The 22,539-nt window shown below is 33.6% G+C and overlaps 1 protein-coding gene across 1 annotated transcript; it reads right to left on the reverse strand.

The window, feature by feature from the left end:
* Positions 1–8,606: 8,606 nt before the first annotated feature.
* On the reverse strand, positions 8,607–12,378 carry LOC7485076 (beta-1,2-xylosyltransferase). Its single transcript, XM_002300314.4, has 3 exons — positions 11,527–12,378; positions 11,108–11,257; positions 8,607–10,039 (listed from the first exon to the last, which is right to left on the reverse strand). Exons 1-3 carry the CDS (start codon positions 12,178–12,180, stop codon positions 9,317–9,319), a joined length of 1,527 nt encoding a protein of 508 aa, XP_002300350.1. The 5' UTR covers positions 12,181–12,378; the 3' UTR covers positions 8,607–9,316.
* Between the last annotated feature and the right edge of the window lie 10,161 nt (positions 12,379–22,539).

Below are 22,539 nucleotides of genomic sequence, written 5' to 3' on the forward strand. Positions count from 1 at the left end.
TTTCTTCTCTGTTTTTCACCTTTCAAAAACCTTCATTCACCCCAAAAGTTTCTTCTTGTCCTCTGTTTTTTTTTGTTTCATCCCCCTTCCTCCCTGTCATTTGTTCCCCCCCAGGTATTTATAAGAGGTAGGGGAGAGGGCCACCTTACCCCTATCTAAGTGTAGGGTAAGGTGGCTGGGGTATGGTTGTGTGCAGCTGCCTCACGGCATGTTTCCCTTTTCTTTGCTTCATTATAGTGGCAGGGTATGTGTGGGTATGGGTTGTGTCGGGTTTTTATGGAAAGTGGGGGGGGGGGGGGAAGAGATAGTAGGAAAAAGGATTGAAGAATATCCTTCTCCCTTACCTCTACACATGTAGGGGAGGAAGGAGAACAATGTCGTTCAAAACGACATTGTTTTGGGGTTTTTTTTGAAGAAAAGGAAATGAATTTGGGAATAACCCAAAAATAGGTTATGACAATACTAATGAACTTTACAATCATATACTTATCATTTATCATAATTACTGCTCTAAGTGAAATATAGGTCCCCTTCAAAGGCTCGCCTGTCTACTTAAACGAGCTTTACAATCTATCCTATCAAGGGAGGGTATTTTAAGCCAATGACAAGCTCCTACTAAAGCACAACCTATAACTAATACCTAACAAGCACCACCTATGCAAGCAACCCCTTTTATATTAATCCCCTTTTCATTTTCCTTTCATCTAACTAGCGTCTCTTACCATAGACCTGACTGTTGACGAATCTTAAAAGGTTAGAGTGGTAGAACATTTTGAATCTAATAAGTGGATGGACCTTTATGATCCCAAGAAGGAAACAAAAATATGTTTATTCCTATATGTGGTAATCCAAAAAAAGTTTAAAGTGCACAAGTTTGTTAAGTATATCGGTACACAATGCTCAATAACTCATCTTATGGTGTACTACAATAAGATGGCTAAAGTACATGATGAAAAACTGCTAATATATTTTTTCTATGAAATTCTGAGTGGCGTTACTTTCAGTTGGTATATAAGATTGGATAAAACTAAAGTTAGGATATGGAAAGAGCTGGTAGACACCTTCATAAAACAATACAAGTTCAATATGGATGTAGCTCTTGAAAAATCAAGCCTGTAGATTATGAAAAACAAATACCCAAAGAATCTATCCACACAATAACTATGGTTGAATGAATTAAGCAAGATGTGAAGGCCAAAAAGATCATGGATTCTTCTGAAAAGAAAATATTTTATAAAAGTAAGAAAGACATATAATTCAACAATGTTGAGAGTGAGGAACACAAGAAAAAGAAAAACAAAATCAAGAAAATAATAATAATTCAAGTTTTCAAACACCTATCTTAGTTATAGCTAACCTAAAATTCATAACACCTTTTCCTGAAAAACAGTAAAACAACCAAAACAACTAGCCCACCCAAATGAATAATCAAGCTAAAAATACTTAACAACTCCATAAAAAAATTTAAAGCAACTAAAAGCAACTATCACCATTACCCTTGCCTTTAAACAAAATGTAAAAAAAGGCTAGTCAATATTAGCTAGGTTGTCCCATTTTCTTTAGACCCCCTGCAACTATTGTATCCATAATGGTATAAACTCGAACAAACTTACGAGTACCATGCTACTGTTGCAGGTCATAACATTGACATCTGCTTTACCTTCAAGAAAAACCGTTTATACCTCATTGAAATGCCAAATGTGAATTCTAACCTACTTTCAAATCATGCGCATTAAAGTGAAGGGGTGAATGCAATCACTGTTGAGAGTGAGAAAAAGAGAGAGCACCTTAAGAGTAACCATATATGAGTTTTATAAAATTCTAGCAAAAATAGATTAACGTCGACCTCTATACAAGGCACAAACTATAAGAGATTTCAATAAATATTATAGATACCATTACCACTTTGGGCATGACATTGACTTATGTGAGGAGTTGCATTGGGAGATGAAAATCATGATGACTTTAGGAATGTTAAGAATAAGGAACAACAATGCTAATCTTGAAATAGGCATGGTGGCATCTTAAAAGAGGAATGATGGAGTTTGTAGGTATTAACCTACTATGGAAGGTCTCTTAAGGATTATTCTAACAAAACTTGATTGTACGACCAATGGAATTTATAATGCTTTGCTTTACAATTATGATTACACCTTTCATATTGAGGGACCCTCCCTGATTTTTCAAGTTAAAATAGATGGATTAACTAGAATTGAGAAATGTTTCAGTCTAGAAAAATTAGAGAAGCAAGGGACATCAACAAGGAAGGTTGTTGAAGAATTAGTCATTAATGATTAGGTCAACAAACTAGTGAGTAAAAATGAAAGTCATTAAGTTCCTAAAATTGATGAAATATAATGAGTATAGTGTGGTAGACCAACTTCAAAAAACTCCCACTAGAATTTCCATGTTGTCACTAATTTTGAGCTCTAAGATACACCAAAATGCATTATAAAAAGTCTTGAATAAGGCTTATATTATATAAGTCATCACCCATGAATCTATGAAGCAACTGATAGGGTAGAGCCAAGCTATTAATTACTTGTATTTCACCAAAGATGAGCTAAATCATCAAGGTACAAGACACAACAAACCACTATATATCATAATAAAGTGCAAGGATTATATGATAAATAAGGTGTCTATCAATAATGGATTGGCCTTAAATGTTCTCCCAAGTCATGTCTTGGATAGATTACTTGCTGATGCATCCCATATAAGGTCGGATACAATGATGGCAAAGGTTTATAATGACTCCTCAGTATAAATGATTAGGGATAATGATATTGAGCTAGTCATCAAACCCTAACCTTTCCAACTAACTCTGTAAGCACTAGATATCTATCCCTCATATAATATCTACTAGGAAGAACACAAACTCACTCTGTTAGGGCTTTAGTGTTTTATTTACATGAAAGGCTAAAATTTGTTGTAAATGGAAGACTGATCATAGTAAGAGCTGATGAAACCATATGTAAGATGAAGAATGAGTCCATTCCCTATAATTGAGGCAAAGGAAAATAAAGATTGGAACTTACACACTTTCAAGATCATAAATGTTGAGTGGGTACCGAAAAATACTATGAAAAGGAAACCTAAGATTTCTAAGGTTGCAAAAATGACTATAAAATACCTTTTGAAACATGGGTTGACTTTTAAGTATAACATAAATACATGGATGCCTAAGAGGATTAATGTGATGAATATGAAAATGTGTAGGTCAAATGTTTGGCTTATGGTTTAAGCTAAAAAAGCCAAATGAGGAAGGAATGGAGATTTCATCCATTCATATGACATTTCCTCGACTTATCTATATAATACAAATTGAAGATAAGCTAGAGAATTTGAGAAATTTTTTTGATGATGCCATTGTAACAACATAGAAGAAGATAAAAAGAGGGTTTATGATGAAGACAATAGGGCTGAAGAGGATTCTCATGAGATGCTACCTTAATTGACCATAAATACTTTATAGAATGCCTTAATAGCTAAAACACTTGTAAAAAAGATGAATAAAGGGAAAAAGGTTAATAATTGGGAGGCCTAAGAATTCCTAATTATCTTTTTAAGGTAATTAATTCTATGTGCTTTGTTTATATGCTCTGTTTTTACCTTGCCAACAATCATGGCTCAAATGTTGGTTAAAGGTTGCTAATTATGTTGAGCTGTTTTATAAAGTTTTAATGAGATCATGTATTTTATATCTAAATGTGTCCTTTTCTTTTCCTTGTCTATATTTGTTTTTTCTACTATAATGCAATTTACATCAAACACTTTTTACTGTTAGAAATCCTAAAAGAAATCCTTCATAAACACACCAAATCATTGAATTGAGAATAATTAGCCTAACTTTGATGAAAGCTTAATCAACATGGATGAAGAGGATTGGGAAGATGGTTATGTAAAAGAATTTGTTAGGCTATTTAAACAGTCTAAACGTATCTGGAATCCCACTAAAAAGGAGTTAAAATTAGTGAATAGACATAGAGTAGAATTAAGAAAATTGAAAATAGAGATTTTTATGTAGAAAAATAAGAGAAATAGTTTGATAGCCTTATTAAATGATTATGCAAATATGTTTGCATGGTCATATGTTTACATGCCAGATTTAGACATAAAAATTATAGTATATAAACTATCCCTGATAGATAAATGTAAGTCAATCAAACAAAATATAAGAAGGATGGGGTATGATATATTGGTTAAGGTTAAAAATGAAGAGCAAAAACAATAGGATGCTAGGTTTTTTTTTTAAAAAAGTGGTCAAATACCTCCAATAGGTATCTAACATCATAGAGGTCCCTAAATAAGTTAACAAAATTAGGGTATGCGTGGACTTTAGAGATCTGAATAAGCCTAGCTCAATAGATGATTTCCATTAACCCTATATAAATGTCTTTGTGGATAATGTTGCAAAGGCTCCACTCATTCCATTATAAATGAATTTAGGTACAATCAAATTAAGATGGATGAAAAGGACAAATACTACATTTGTTACCTATTGGAGAACTTTGTGTTACAAAGTCATGCCATTTGGGTTGATGAACATTAAAGTGACCTACAACGAGCAATGATGATATTTTTTTATGATATGATGTATAAAAAGATCAAAATTTCTATGGATAATATGATTGCTAAGTTTAAAAAGGGAGATGATCATGTTCAAACTTTGAGGAAGTTATTCAAAAGACTGAGGAAATATTAATTGAAGTTAAATCCTATATAGTGCATATTTAGGGTAAATTCTAGAAATTTACTAGGATTTATTGTGAGCAACAGAGGAATTGAAATATATCCTAACAAAATTAAAGCTATACAAGCCATGCTTGCTTCTGAGACCAAAAAATAAAATAAAAATGAGAAGCTTTATAAGGTAGCTGAATTATATAACCCATTTCATTTCTCAACTGACAGTTACATGTGAACCAATCTTTTGGTTACTTTAAAATAAGAATCCTAGAATATAGGATGAAGACTACCAAGAAGCTTTTGACAAGATTAAAAAGTATTTGCAAAAATCACCTTTTTTGGCACCACCCATACCTAGAAGACCTTCATATTGTATTTGACCATGACTGAAGTGGCTATGAGTTGTGTATTAGGCCAACATGATAATTTTGGAAGAAAAAAGCAAGCCATTTATTACCTTAATAAAAAGTTCACTAATTATGAGTTTTAGTGAAGTTAGCTAGATAAGCTATGTTGTCGTTTGGTATGGAGCGCTAAACAACTTCGATAATACATATTGTATTATACAACTTGGTTGATCCTAAAAAAGATCCTCTTAAGGGCATCTTTAAAAAGTCATACATGTCAAACCAAATAGCAAGATGACAAATGTTACTAGCATATTATGTGACCTCATCTATATGATGATAAAGGTAGTAAAAGAAAGTGCAATTGTTGATCACCTTATAAATAATGACATTAATGAGTACATACATTTAAACTTTGATTTCCCAGATGAAAATGTCATAATAATGGAAAAAGAAGTAGAAAATGAATGGTGGATGATGTACTTCAATTGCGCAATAAATGTATTTAGAAATGGAGTTGGCACCGTGATAATTTATTGAGAAAAATCTAATCTGCCAATATAGCTCACCTAAAATAATAGTGACACATAATGCTCATACCTTCAATAAGAAAGTGATTATAGAATTATATGAGAAGTGAAAAGTCAAACATACGCTAACTTCTCTCCATACAGGTTTGAAATAAATAATGTTATAGAGACAATAAACAAAAATATCAAGAAGATCATTTAGAAGATGGTGGTCATATACTAAGACTGGTATGCGATACTTTCTTTTTCTATTTATGCATACTGTATTGTGGTAAGGACATCAATATGAGCTACATATTACTCACTAGTTTACAAGATGGAGGCGGTGATGCCTTTATAGGTAGAAATACCTTCACCAAGATTCCTAATGAGATTTGAATTGGAAAAATCTGAATGGGCTAAAATATTGTATAAACAACTAAACATGATCAGTGAGAACATGTTAGCTATAATTTGAAACCATCAATTGTATTGGAAAATGATTGCTAAGGCATATGATAGAAAGATCCAACTAAAAGAATTCAAAGATCCTGCCATTACCGGGTGAAGACTAGAGCAAATGGTTCTAAACTGTAAGGGTCGCTATATGGTAAAGAAAGATTTCTTATGAGGAGCATTTGTGTTAACAACAATGAATGGAAAAGATCTAATTAGACCTGTAAATTATGATTATGTAAAGAAATACTATGTGTAAATGTATAAGTCCTCATCACATCAATAAAACAAAGTTTAGCCTTGAATTCTCTTTGCATAATATTCCCTTTCTCTCTCATTTATCTACTTGTAGATACATGTAAACACACACAAATAATTATATTTAGTTAAGTTTTTTTTTTTGTCAAGATAAAAAAGTTACACTAATGGTACAAGGATAAGTATAATACAAACTCAATATAGACTTTAATGTTTAAATTCAAGAAAGTCCGATATTAATATGTGTTGTAATTGTTATCTTAATCAATTTTAATACCCTCATTATTAAGTTGCGAGTCTTAATTCATGGTGTATAATCCTTAGCACAACAAATATTTTATTCTTTCATAGCCTACCGTATGGAGAACCAACACCTCTGCTATAAAAGGATCTTGATTTGTTGAAACAAGTTAGTTCCATGAATTAAGACTTATGGTGCTACTCAAATAAGATAATTAATATGATAATGTTAATAGCTTATAATGAATCATTAATGATAAATCATCCGATTAAAATCTCTTTTGTGTGTGATTTTCAATTGAATAATAAAAATAGTTTGAACTATACTTATTTAGAGGGTGCTTGGCAGTGTAGTAACGGTTGCTTTTCAAATAACTTTTTGTGCCAAAATGCATGCCAATGATTTTTTTTATTTTTTAAAAATCATTTTTGACATCAGCACATCAAAACGATCCAAAACGTACAAACCATATTAAATTTTAACAAAAAAAAAATTAAAAATTTTTTGGGAACGCGGTTTGCACCGCGTTCCCGAACATGTTCTTAAAATACCATTAGTAAATTCTCTAACGTTAACAATTATTTTATCTCTATTAAATATTTACATTAATATCATTTCTTTTAGATCTCTTTAACTCCATTTCTTTTATTATTTGTGGTTTTGTATTCTTAACCTCCCTCTGGATTTATCTCAGCGTTGCTGAATTATTTATTACTTTGACACTACTGCACTTGAAAAAAGACATCAACTATTTAATCATGTCAGTGTACCTCCTTAATAATAATAATAATATAAAAGCAAGGTATTAGGCTTGACTCCTTTGTTTTTTTTCTTTGTTGTGCCCCTCAGAAAAAAACTAAACAAATTCACTTACTTTTCAGTTTTGACATAATTCTTAAATACTATTATAATTTTTTTATTTGAATTTTAATATTTTTTCAATTACTATGTATCCGATATGAAAATAATAATACTAATAATAAATTATTTATGAAAATTCAATTCAAATAATTTTTTATTCTTAGAACTTGTAAATAAATTTTAAATATAATTTTATTACATTTATGATTTGTTTTAGCTTTCGATCACACATAAAAAATGGACATAATATTTTAATAGTTTTTGTTAGCTTACTTTAATAATAATAATTTTTTTAAACAATGATTCTAGTTAAAAAAAAAAATTATGTTCGTCAAGACAAATAAAAGATACATTAATAAGATAAATTATCTTAAATAAATAAAAATTCAAAATAAATATATTTTCACATTTAATAACAATTTAAAAAAATCCCCTCAGAAGCTTATATTTTTTCTAGGCCCCCACTTCGGTGAGTGCACACAACATGGAGTAGATATAATGGTGCGCGACAGGCAGATCAGAAAAGCAACCAAATCAAGCACGGAATAAAAATCACGAACACTACTACTACTACTATAAATCATGTATGACTAGGCGCCATCGCTACCGCACACCGGTCCTCTTCTCATTCCTCGCACGAGGAGGCATACTTATTATCACAAACATGTGCTTCTCGACAGGCAAACGCCATCCACACTTGTGATGCTTCTATTATCCCTATTTTTAATGGTAGTACTCCACCAAGCTATCCTAGTCTACCTTCTCATCATCAACAAATTTTTAATTTATTTTTCCAAACCGATCATGAAATTTGTTTTGATAGTGCAAATGGATCCCTAATTTTAGAGAAAACACAGGGATTCAACATTCATTTAAGCTTTAGATTCAATCTCTAAGCTTTAATTTTTTTAAATCAATAAAATTAAATTTTATTTTTTTAAGCCAATTATTAATAGAGCGAATCAACATTTCCTTGACATTCCAAGATTCCCTTAAGCATGCATAAAACAACAAATCACAACCAAATAAAAAAAAAAATACATTTCACCATGCAAGTCCACGTCTCGCAAGGCAACTAATGGATAATTATAGAAAATCTCATCTGAAAATCACTTTCCTTCTATACTTTTATAAATTACATTTTCTATCGAGTCAAACAAAATTTTTTAAAATGATTGAAGGTTAAAGAAGTAAATTATTATTGAATACAAAGTAATTTATGAAAGTATAGAAAGAAAAATAAAATTCATATCAAACTACATGGGGCTTTTTATAATTATTCCATTTAACAAAAACATACATGTTCGTGCACTTAATTGGCAAGTTAAAGGACTGGACAGAGCAAAATAAGAAAAAAAATACACAAATTAATTATGTGGTTATCCTTAAATAGGAGGAGAGAGGGAACAGAAACTGGTGGTATCATACAGTAGTAGTTCATTTAAAGACCAACATGTAGTTGTGTCGTACGTGTGAGCAATCATGAGCTAATCTCCTAAAATAAACGAGCCTGGGTTGCAAGTCCATTTCCTCATACAAAATATCATTAACAAGAATAATTATCACCAGTGTCAGGATGACGTACCATATCCAAAGAACACAAGACATCCACCTCGTACGGACTACGAAGTTGAACAATGGCCATCCATCAAACTTTGAGGGCTGGCGATAGACGACTAGCATCTATGTTGTCTGTCCTGTACCACTGCTGAAGGTGCTCCTGAGATGACCACAGACTGCAAGAAACTCACACAGTACAATCTTGGCATGGTATCTTCAATCAGCCACAAATTACAATGTTGTGAAGAAAGAGTTGAAAGCAAAAATTAATATCAGCAAGAGAGGATGTGGCATTAAAAAGCAGACTCCTGAAGATCAATAAAGTTTCGCATCACTTCTTTCCCATTCCCTGCTGCCATGAGTATCGATCAATTTCACACGTATCCAAAAGAATTTCAACATCCAAGACTTTTCATTATCCTGCTAAACCTGTCTATGACAACTGATGGATGCGCATGTGATCCATCAAGATTGATGGCATGATACTCTAACCCTTTCCACTCAGCAATCAATTGAAAATGTGGGCGTCTAAAGTAGCTACTAATAATCTCCAGAATTATTGTTTTTGGTGTTGCAGATACTATGTGAGTGAGACCTGCGCCATGAGCACCAATGATAACAGAAGCATCTTGAACGGCTCGGACTTGCTCCTTCATAGACATATGTGCAAACAATCCATTGATAAGATTCACTTTGCACTCCAAATGATTAGATACCCAGGTCTGCAATGAATCAAAAACTTCTTGTTCATTGCTAAGCCTTGATTCAACTTTACCAACATGGCGTGGATGGGCTAAATAATCTTCGCGTCTGACAAAGAGGACATTATGCCCAGAAAATGGCTTTTCAGCTCTGTGTCTACTGACAGGGAAGTCAAAAGCTGCCCTGATCATTTCTCCAAACTCAGACAATCGAGCAGTTTTTTGGTCATCAGGGTTTTGCCAAAGATCATGCGCTGATGCTCCCTGACAATTTATTTTTTCAGTCAGTCCCTTGAAGAGTGCAGTCTCATATCCCAAAGGGACAAGAATAGCATGCCGAAGACAAACTGAGCCACTAAATTCCTTAGCATATCTAACGCTTGAAAACAACGCTTTCCAAGTTCCTTCCAAGGGTGTCTGAAATTTGTCATCAACAGCAGGTCAGGTAACATAAGCATGTATCAGTATTCTACGCAAATTAGATCAAGAACAGCAGAACAAATTTGTAAGGGTGGTGAGCTCATAAAAGTAAATTAAACATGACCTTCATTGGGTCAGTTAGGTGAAACTTTTCCACCATCCAGCCCTGTCATGTTTCCCAACTACGCAGAACAGTAGCAGAGCAAAAACAATGTCCAAAGTGACTGCACATTACAATTTTCGTTCAAACAAGGAGAAATTGTTGCTTGTAGTTGATTATGTTTCACTAGCAAGAAAGACAACATGATGACCAGCTCATCAAGAAGATTGAAAAGACTGGCCATGGGGCACTTGAAAATTTTCAGACAGAGAAACACAAAGCAGAGGATGACTAGTGCAAGGGATAAAAAAACTCTTGGCAGCTTGAGTATCCCCTGCTGAAATCATGATTATTGATCACTCATTCAAAAGAATTGGATCCACTAATTGCATGTTTGGAATGGAATAATGAACTTATTTTTAGAATGAAATAGCAAAACCACAGGGTTTGTTTGGGAAGGGGGGTGTTGAGGCAATCTGGATATTGGGGTGAGTGGGCAGCTTGTGAAATAAATGGTGGTGTAAATTCAAATAATGGCTAGTGTTGTTCAAGCATGCTTTGAAAATCAACCTTCTCATGCTGAATTCGATCTTTCCAAGAACAAAAGCAATTGGATACTGACTTCTCAGAGTTCTACTAGCTAAGCATTTCATAAATTTATGAAAGATGATTAAACGCTTCCACACCATCAAAGACATGCCATGTAAGCCTGAGGAAGAAGAGTTGATATTATTTGATTACTGATTAGAACATTTCAAGTTAATAGAGAAGTACTCCGCTGCAATTCATCTCTAAACCTAGAACTCTATCTCTCTCTTCCAGTCCTCCCTTCCACTGATCTATAAAATTCAATACTAGACAACCCGGACAAACCAATTTAAGCATAAAATTAATTAAAGTCTCTCATATGCAATAATCTTAAAGAGCCAAGAAATCATGAAAGTAAAACAGAGAGCATAACATACTCTGGAGTGACCATCCACAAAAATCAAGTGAGGTCGATAAGGCAAGTCGGTGACTCTCGAAGCAACATATGCACTGTACCAATCTGTGATAGTATGAAAAAGATTTGCATACTCAAATCTGGTGACCAAAAGGGTTGGCTCCTCAATCCACTGCAAGCAGATAGATCCATTACCATCAATAAGAGACAAGCATACCCCATAATTTAATCTACATAAACTTATTATCACCTCTATTTAGTAACAATTTGTCTTCCTCTTATGAAATATTTCATTAAATTCCCTTCCACTCCTGTCAGTCTATAAGCGAAATTAATGATCAAAATAGATCATTTATTACTTAATCAATTAACATTCCAATCCGGTTCCACCACATCACTTGCCCTAAATAAAATTAAAAAAGGAAGAAGAAGATTATTTACCAGGTCGCAATGAAACTCCTTGCTGTTATTATCCACAACCCGAATCGATCGGATCAACCCACGCATGGTGTGTCGCATTACATTCCCATCAGGAACAAACGCATCTAAGAAACCTTCATCAACAAGCCATTTAGATCTCGCTGTCGATCCAAGAATCTCAAACGCACCGTTTTCGAAATCCGGCAACTCCTCCTCCTCACTTCTACCAATTACCTCCTCGATCCTCTCACCTCCTCTCGACATTTTAATCCTCTCCGGAACCATCCGTACACTCCCTCCCTCGCATATCGAGCTCCTTAATGTCTCGCTGTACAAGCACCTGAACCATCCGCCGCTCAAAAGCACGTCGATGCGGCGGCCAAAGCCGTTTCCGAAGTAAGCTTCGCATGAACGGACGGTGACTTTGTTAGGGTTTTGAGTCCATGGAAGGTAAGAAGGAAGTATTGGCCAAGCTTTTAGATTGACATTATTACTGTTACTGTTACTGTTGTTTTCCGTATGGGAACGGTCGTTTGACGTTAGAGAAGAGTGGTATTCCTCTTGTTTGTTGTTAGAATTGTGGTGGTGAGAGGAGAAGTAGAGGCAAAGAGAGAGGGAGTTGAGGGCGAAGAGAAAGATAACGATCTTCAACAGCTTTGAATGCGTTTTGTTCATCTCTCTCTCTCTGCCTGGTCTCTGGATGAGTGTTAGATTTTATGTTGAATTTTCTCTGTTCCACCAAAATGGAAGTGCAGTTGACGTAACGCACCGTGCACTCCGCCTGAGCTACGAGGAGGCTGTGGAGGAGCCCACGAAGGTTGATTTATTAAATATTAATTACCATGACTTCAGCTTGACTTGAGTTTTAAAGCTGGCTGAGCCAATGTAGAGATGACATGTGATGCGCTTGGCAAAATGTAGGAGTGTGTTTTAAGTAACAAATGTTTTTTTGAAAAAGTAGAACAGTTACAAGAATAACTAGAAAAATAATACATTTATTTAAGTCATTTTATTTCCAAAATTAAATTCGTAACTATCAAGTTAAGATATCATATTAAAACTTAAATTGTATACAACTAATCTTCTAATTAAACCAATTAAAATTTAAATTCACTTCAACTAACTAACTATTTTTATTGATAATTATTATAATTAATAATTAATAACTTAACTATAAATAATTTTCTTATTTATAATTATCATAATTATTAATATTAAGTTACATAATAAAATAAATATTGAAACTTAAATGAACTAGAATCCAAACTAATATATAATAATTCCCTGCTGCATACCACCGTTTGGAAGCTTTCCATAAATGTTTTTTTTTTAAAATTCTTTTTAGTTTTTTTTAATAATTTTATATTGTTTTAATATATTGATGATAAAAATAATTTATAAAAAATAATAATAAAATATTATTTTAATATATTTAAAAAATAATTATTTTAAAAATAATTATTACCATGTTTTTAAACACCCTCGACTATAAAGTCAGCATTAACCTTCTTAAAAGAATGTTGAATGCTCAGCACCAATTCCATAGCAAGTAAATCCATGGTATTGAGATTAATATCTCTGTAATTATGGTAATTGATATTTATTTAGGAGTAATTATTTTTTAAAATATTTTTTAATTAAAAATATATTAAAAAAATTATTTTTGATATTAATACATCAAAATGTTTGAAAAATATTAAAAAAATTAATTTGAAAAAAATTCAATTTTTTTTAGATATACCTTTAAAACACAAAAATATAAAAGCTCTAAGATTTTCTTCCAATTCAAATTACAAAAAATACATCTGTAATGTTTAATGGCCAACAGCTTAGGAAGAAGATTGCATCCACTGCCCGCAAAACTTGTAAAAAATCCACACACAAAAGAAGCATCATCTCTAAAATTATTTTATATAAATTAAAAATCAACTCAAAATTAAAAAATAATGCTTATATAAAATTAAATGATTAATCTAGATTTATGTTGTATATTTCTTGGTACAAAAATACTTGTCACTTTCATAGCCCAACCGTATGGTATAATTGACACCTGTGTTATGAAAGGAACTTGATTTGTTGTTAACATAAGTTATAATCATGAATACCTGACAACATTTACAAGTACTAGCATTATTCGAATAAGATAACTAATGTAATCATGTTAACAATTTATAATCCGATTGGAACCTCCTTTATGTGTGGTTTCTAGTTGAGTAATAAAAAGAGTTTATACTATACTTGTTTGAAATACCATTAGTGGATCCTCTAACATTGACAATTATTTTATCCTTGTTTAATCCTTACATCAATATCACATCTCAAAGCTCTCTTCAACTCCTTTTCTGTTATTATCTAATTTCTTATTTATAGTTTATACAGTTAACCTCCATGTGGTTCGACATCGATCTTACTGGGTTATAGTTGAGTAATAAAAAGAGTTTATACTATACTTGTTTGAAATACCATTAGTGGATCCTCTAACATTGACAATTATTTTATCCTTGTTTAATCCTTACATCAATATCACATCTCAAAGCTCTCTTCAACTCCTTTTCTGTTATTATCTAATTTTTTATTTGTAGTTTATACAGTTAACCTCCCTGTGGTTCGACATTGATCTTACTGAGTTATTTATTACTTCAACACTCCTACACTTGGGAGAAGACATCAACTCTTTGGTCGTGTCACCTCTCTCATGCTTAAATGATTGCACTCTATCCTTCTATCCATACTCTCTGACACAACCAAAAGGCCCTCACTCCTTTCATTGTCATCATTTCTTTCACCACTGCCCCTCTCAATACTAATTTTTTTTTTGAAATCGCTATAAAAGAAAGGTGAAGGAGGTCACTCAATTATGATTTTTATGACGGGACAAATGATATTAACGACTAGGATTTGTTCCAATGAACCAAGGGTCGATCAATCCACCTAAGAAAGCTTCTAGAAGCCCTTCCCTTTCTATAAATAGAGGAAAAAGAAAAGAAAGAACAAAACTTAAAGGTGGAAAAAGAAATTGTCAAAATAGAAAGAGAGAAGGAGAAAAAGAGTTTATATAGAGAAAATGATGGTTATTTGAGCCAATAAATAAGAGAGGAGAAAAAAGGAGTGAACAAAAAAGAAGGAAAAGAAAGATAGCAGGTATCTCGTCGAAAACAAGCAAGAAAAACCCCTCTATCACAAACACCATAATAGTCTCCGCCACCAATAGCAACCCTAACACCTCTGCCATGTATGGAACCCCTTAAGCTAAACCATGGTCTTTTTTCTTTTCTTATGGGTGAAGAAGAATTTTACTATTCAAAGATGCAAAACAATGTAATATTACACTATACATGCATGATTACTATTCATCCCTGTATTTTTATTTTTTATTTTTATAGGCTTCACATTAGCTTCAATTCATAAATTGTGTTTTTGCCTTTTTTACGTATGCATGTGCATATAAAAAACCATATTTGAAAGTAGGTTATGATGCAACCATATTATTCGATAGTTTCACCCACATTTAACTAGTGTTTTGCCTATGTTTTATATATAAAATGCCTTGATATTCTTTATTTTATGTTTTGAAGGCACTTTTGGATGAAAGATGCAAAAAGGAGTAAATTGGAGATAAGTGGCAGATTTGACCTTCAGTCGATGTTTTGTGCAGAGCGTGAGCTCTAGAGGTTGAAATGAAGTGATTCCAGTGGCATTAAAAAGCTAACATCCATACCTTTCTGGATATCTAAGTCAAGAAAATAAAATAAGGAAGAGCATGGAAATCGCAGCCTTCAAAGTCAAATCTCGCAATCTGCCAATGTTGACCTTCGGCCATTCCAACTTACATATCGGGAGCTACAGAAGTCCAATTGATGCAAACTCAATTTTTTTGGATTCATGACTCAAAGGTATATAAACTCTCAAAAGTTCAGTGAAAACCGATGTCATATGAGGGAGATATGATTTTTCAAAGATGACATCTGAATTCTGCCAGCAAACAGGTTTCGTGAAGAAACGATTCCAAATTACGTTTCGAAGCATCTAAACCGATATCCAAGTTTTTATTTCAGCAATTTAGCTCCTCTAAGTCAAAGATTGAATATTTCATGCAAGGCTATTTCTCCTTTTTTAGGAAAATAGTTATTGAAATACTTAAATGTAAACAGTCTACTTAATGGAGGACTATTTTGTAAAATAGAAACCTAGGGTTTCCTAGGATATAAAAAGAATGAGAGAAGAGAAGGGGATATTCTGAGGATATCTAAGGCAAGAGGAGAAAAACGCCCCCCTCCTCTAAGAAACTCAAAATTATGCATTCTTCCTTCTTTTTGATTAGTTGTTCAACAAACATGCAAGGCTAAACACTTTTTCTTGGTTGCAAGGACACGGAAACCTTCGGATTTCAAGAACTGTGAGATTTATTTTATCTTTTCTTTTCAGTTTATATGATGAATATGTTTGTTCTCCTATGCTTATTTTTTCTATGATTGTTTATTTTAATTGCTAGAGCGAACTCTAAGTTATTATTGTAGACAATCTATTGCTAAGTTTGATATCAAAACCGGAGTTGTGGTATATGAACTTGTGAAGCAACTGAGTTTAATAATTGTGGTGGATCTACGTTATTAATCTTAGGAAGAACATTCAATCAAATCAAACATAGACTGCGGACATTTATGTTTTCTTGATTAATCAACTTAACTAGTTCTTAAGGCTTTCATTGAATTAAATTACTAGTGCGTACACTGTGGTTGTTTGATGGTTAGGGTTAGTTATACAGCGGATCTGTTAACTAACCAATGTTAAGAAGAGATAAATATTCAGAATATAAATTGATGTTTCGTTTCCATGATCAGTTTTGATTTCTGTAGGTGAATGTGTGCTTGCGACCAAGGTTTGTTCTCTTGATAATTTTCTGATCTTATTAAATTTTGTTTGATAGTTTTCTGTTTTCTTTTGCTTTAGCCTAGATAACGTCCAAACCCCCCCAAATTGCATAACATCTAGCATAAAAATCTGACTTGAACCTTCCTCGTGGGATCGATCCCTTGCTTGCTCTATACTATCTTGTGTGTTGTGTTTGAAGCTAGGGTAATTAATTTGTGCGACCGCGACATCACAACAAATTTTGGTTGATTCTTGTGCTATTATTTTTATTTACTATGATTGTTATTTCTTTTTCTGAAAAAAAAAACAAAACAGAATTTTTGCTTGCTGCGGTACTGTTCAAAACAGATGTTTTGGTGGAATTAGGTATTGGTCTTTTGTTTCCTGAAGGGAAACGACGTTCTAAACAGGACTAGTGGTAAATCACTAGCCCCACCCTATTGAGGCCAAATTCCACTGTTTTCTAGGGTGTTTAGGCAGTTTTTGTTTTCTACCGTAGGATTTTCGTACAATTTGCATTGTTTTCGATCTCTTGTGTGGTTGGTTTCTTTTGAGTTTTCTTGATGATTTATGCCAGTAACCCGTTCTACTAATCAAAGTCAAGTGCAGTTGGATCTCGAAATAGAAAAAACTTTACGCAGGTTACGAAAGGAAGCTCGCCTCAACACCATGGTTGTTGCACGACAACAAACACTCAAGGAGCTTGCTGCTCCTAACGTGGAAAATCAGCCATTGTGCATAAACATTGACAATAATGTAAACTTTGAGCTCAAATCTGGTTTTATACATTTGCTACCAACATTTAATGGTCTTGCAGGAGAAGATCCTCATACTCATCTTAAGGAGTTCCATATGGTTTGCGTTGGCATGAAACCGAATGGAGTTGACGAAGAACAGGTTAAGTTGAAAGCTTTCCCTTTCTCTTTGAAAGGGGCAGCAAAGACATGGTTTTTCTCTATTCTCCCAGGTTCCATTGGAACTTGGAATGGCATGAAGAAGATCTTCCTTGAGAAGTATTTCCTAGCATCTCGAGTTGCCAACATAAGGAAAGAAATATGTGGGATTTGACAATCTCATGGAGAGACACTTTCCGAGTATTGGGAAAGATTTGAGCAACTGTGTATTCAATGCCCTCATCATCAAATACCCGATCAGCTGCTCATTCAATATTTCTATGAAGGATTAATGCCTACTGACCGTAGTATCATTAATGCTGCAAGTGGAGGGGCATTGGTAGATAAGACACCCGAGGCTGCACGCCAATTGATCTTAAACATGGCAGCCAACTCGAAACAGTTTGGCACCCGTGGAGACTTCGCAAATAAACGAGTAAATGAGGTAAGTATTTCTAACCTTGAAAATAAAGTTAATGATCTTACTTCTCTTATGCGTTCTTTGGCTTGTGGAAATGTACAGCAGGTGAAAGTTTGTAGCATATGTTCCTTACAAGGACATACCTCAGATATGTGCCCAACAATGCAAGAAGATTACATTGAACATGTTCATGCAATTGATGGAGGATTCAACGGACAGTCCCAGCGTAAATATGATCCCTTTTCCAACACGTACAATCCCGGATGGAGAGATCATCCAAACTTATGTTATGGGAACCCACCTCAACCAGGCAATCAAGGCCGACAGTTCCATCCCCATGGATTTCAATCCCAACAGAATTATCAAGCGAGACAGCCCCCTCCATTCACAAACTCCAATGTTATGGGGTCATCATCCAATGATGATCTTCGTGAGATGATGAAAACTTTGGCTTCTAACACTATGACCTTGCAACAAAATGTCATGTCTTTTCAACAGGAAACACGGTCAAGTATTCACAACTTGGAGAAGCAAATGGGGCAAGTAGCTTCAAGTGTGGGGAAATTGGAAGCACAAATGAATGGAAAATTGCCCTCCCAAGCATTGAATCCAATAGAGAATGTTAGTGTGATCATGCTGCGAAGTGGGAAAGAACTTGAAGAGAAAAGGTCGAAACAAATTGAGATAGAGGAAGAAGAAGAGATAGAAACCGAATTAAGTACAAAGAAGGAACATCCTCCTCCTCCACAAACTGAAACATCGACCAACACTCCAAAGGTAACTCTTCACTCAATGAATTCCAGTTTTAAAACAATTCCACCCTTCCCTTTAAGTTCTTCTAGGTCAAAGAAAGAGGACAAAGAAAAAGAGATTTTAGAGGTTTCCAAGAAAGTAGAACTCAACATTCCTTTACTTGATGCTATCAAGCAAATTCCCAAGTATGCCAAATTCTTGAAGGAGTTGTGTACCACCAAGAGAGCTTTCAAATTGAAAGGTCATGAAATGGTAAGTATGGGTGAAGTTGTATCTGCTGTTGTTCAAAAGAATATGCCTTTGAAGCAAAAAGACCCAAGTGCTTTTACTATCCCATGTGTTATTGGTAATGCTAGTTTCAAAAGGGCCTTGTGCGATTTAGGTGCATCTATTAGTGTTATGCCCAAACATGTTTATGATTCTCTTAGTCTTGAGCCTTTGAATAAAACTAGCATTGTAATACAACTTGCGGATCATAGTTTTGTTTACCCACTTGGTGTGATAGAAGATGTCCTAGTCAAGATTGATAGTTTGGTCATTCCATACGACTTTTATATTCTTGATATGGAACATGATTCAGTGATTCATCAAACAACACTCCTATATTGTTTGAGAGACCATTCTTGAAAACTGCCAATACAAAGATTGATTGTGGTAAGGATATTTTATCTATGGAAGTAGGAGATGAAAAGATTGAATTTAATTTTCATGATGCAATGAAATATCCTTATAGCAATGTTTATTCTATCACATGCTATGACCAAGTTGATAAGTGTGTGCAGCAAGTTTTTGATTTTGATTGTGAGGATGGATTAAGCGTAGCTTTGAGCTATGGCTATGATTTTACCAAGATAGAAAAGATTGAGAGGCATGTATATGTTCCCCGAAACGTGCATGAATCAGCATTGGCTTTGCAAGCTTTGCAAACTGTTCCCCATGATACAGGAGTCATTCACCCCATCATGGACAGTGAATGGGTGGCGCCTATCCTTTTGGTGCCCAAAAGGATTGGAATTATGCTGGAAGAAATACAAAATGATGCTTATGAGAATGCAAGGATTTACAAAGAAAAGACTAAGAGTCTCCATGACCGAATGATTACAAGAAAAGAGTTTAATGTTGGAGACAAAGTCCTTCTTTATCATTTGCGTTTGAAATTTTTTCCTGAAAAGTTGCGCTCTTGTTGGATTGGACCGTTTGTTGTTTCTAATGTTTTTCCTTATGGTGCAGTTGAAATTACAAGTTTAGAAACCAACAAAGTACTCAAGGTGAATGGGCATCGCTTGAAACCTTTCTATGAAGGTTGGACGATAGAACTCACCGCTTCTGCGGAGTTAGCTAAACCAATCTATGAAGAATGAGCATGCAACATGTCGAGCCAATGACATAAAACAAAAGCGCTTACTGGGAGGCAACCCAGCACAAAAAAAAAAAAAAACAGATTTGCTTTCTTTTTCCTTAATCTTTTATTTTTCGCATTTTACTTTATTTTTTTCATTCTCCTATATTCCTTTTCTTTTATTTCAACATTGAGGACAATGTTGTGTTTTAAGTGTGGGGGTATTGGGAGAATGTTGGTTTTCTTATTTTGGTTTTCTTTGTTGTTCCAAAAAAAATTTTCTATGTTTGATCTTTTGAACTCCTATTGGTTTATGAGAATGTGAGTATTACATATAAGAATTAATTGAGATAGATGGAGATATGAATCGAATGAAGGAGTGTGCATGCAAGTTTTAAGGTTTAATTGGTTTATGGATTGACTTTGAGAATATGCCATGTTGACTTTATAGTGTTATACCAATGCAAGCTTTTGAGCCTTCAACATTATATTCTTTTATTGTGCCTTCTTTCAATGATATGTATCTCTAGAACTTGCTTCATATCTTGTTGAGATTACATTCACATTACATATATACATAAAGATGATAAAAGCATTAGGAATTTTAACCATTTGAGCCAAAAAGTCAACCTAAAGCATATTATCCTTAGTGAGCCCCTTTTGAGCTTGTTTATCTTTTCTTTGCTTTATCCATGTATAAGCCTTAACTTTTTATATGTTTTCCTTTTCCCCTGGCTAAGGATTAGTAAAGCATATACTTATGATATCTCATGGAATTATGGTTGGAAATTATGTGAAAAGAAAGAAGAAGTGATGCTTGATGAAAAGATGGGCAAAGTTGCCAAAGGTAAAAAAAAAAAAAAGGAAAAGAAAAGGAAAAGGAAAAGAAAAAAAAAAGAAAAAAGTGTTCCTTTATGTTCTTAAGATTTTATGTTGAAAAAGCTTGAAATCAAAAGAAGTTAAGCATTGGTGATTAAAGATGGAAAATTTATGTGCTTTGATGAAATATCTTGTTTGAAATATCATTTTTCAGAATGCTCTACTTTCTTTGGTTTAAACCTTTTCTTTTACTCTCTTTTACCTCACCTTTACCTTAGCCCCATTACAACCAGAAAATAAGACCTTTTGATTCATGCATTGTTTGTAATATGTTATTAATGGAGATGAGATTGAAGAGCAAGCTTATGGTAGAACATATTCATTGATTGAATTTGAGAGATTTAAACACATAAGCCCTAAACACGTGAGTGTTGGAGTGTATATCAATGAGAGGACCTATCACTTTGGCATGGCATAGATTTCATTTAAATATCGACGATTAATTGAATTTTAAAGTTTGCATGTAAATAAATTCATGAAAATTTATACTCTTTATCCTTCTTAATTGTGTTCTTGTTTATAATGCATATATTCTTGGATATTGATGGGAGATTAGAAGATTAGTCATAGTGATTTCATTTAATTTAACTTCAATTTGATTTTACCTATCCTTTCTCGAGGACGAGCAAGAGCTAAGTGTGGGGATATTTGATGCAACCATATTATTCGATAGTTTCACCCACATTTAACTAGTTTTTTGCCTATGTTTTATATATAAAATGCCTTGATATTCTTTATTTTATGTTTTGAAGGCACTTTTGGATGAAAGATGCAAAAAGGAGTAAATTGGAGATAAGTGACAGATTTGACCTTCAGTCGATGTTTTGTGCAGAGCGTGAGCTCTAGAGGTTGAAATGAAGTGATTCCAGTGGCATTAAAAATATAACATCCATACCTTTCTGGAAATCTAAGGCAAGAAAATAAAATAAGGAAGAGCATGGAAATCGCAGCCTTCAAAGTCAAATCTCGCAATCTGCCAGTGTTGACCTTCGGCCATTCCAACTTACATATCGGGAGCTACAGAAGTCCAATTGATGCAAACTAAATTGTTTTGGATTCATGACTCAAAGGTATATAAAATATCCAAATTTCAGCGAAAACCGATGTCATATGAGGGAGATATGATTTTTAAAAGATGACATCTGAATTCTGCCAGCAAACAGGTTTCGTGAAGAAACGATTCCAAATTACGTTCCGAAACATCTAAACCGATATCCAAGTTTTTATTTCAGAAATTTAGCTCCTCTAAGTCAAAGATTGAAGATTTCATGCAAGGCTATTTCTCCTTTTTTAGGAAAATAGTTATTGAAGTACTTAAATGTAAACAGTCTACTTAATGGAGGACCATTTTGTAAAATAGAGACCTAGGGTTTCCTAGGATATAAAAAGAATGAGAGAAGAGAAGGGGATATTCTGAGGATATCTAAGGCAAGAGGAGAAAAACGCCCCCCTCCTCTAAGAAACTCGAAATTATGCATTCTTCCTTCTTTTTGATTAGTTGTTCAACAAACATGCAAGGCTAAACACTTTTTCTTGGTTGCAAGGACACGGAAACCTTCGGATTTCAAGAATTGTGAGATTTATTTTATCTTTTCTTTTCAGTTTATATGATGAATATGTTTGTTCTCCTATGCTTATTTTTTCTATGATTGTTTATTTTAATTGCTAGAGCGGACTCTAAGTTATTATTGTAGACAATCTATTGCTAAGTTTGATATCAAAACCGGAGTTGTGGTATATGAACTTGTGAAGCAACTGAGTTTAATAATTGTGGCGGATCTATGTTATTAATCTTATGGAGAACATTCAATCAAATCAAACATAGACTGCGGACAGTTATGTTTTCTTGATTAATCAACTTATCTAGTTCTTAAGGC

This window comes from Populus trichocarpa, chromosome 1 (assembly GCF_000002775.5).
Source record: "Populus trichocarpa isolate Nisqually-1 chromosome 1, P.trichocarpa_v4.1, whole genome shotgun sequence".
Lineage (NCBI taxonomy): Eukaryota > Viridiplantae > Streptophyta > Magnoliopsida > Malpighiales > Salicaceae > Populus > Populus trichocarpa.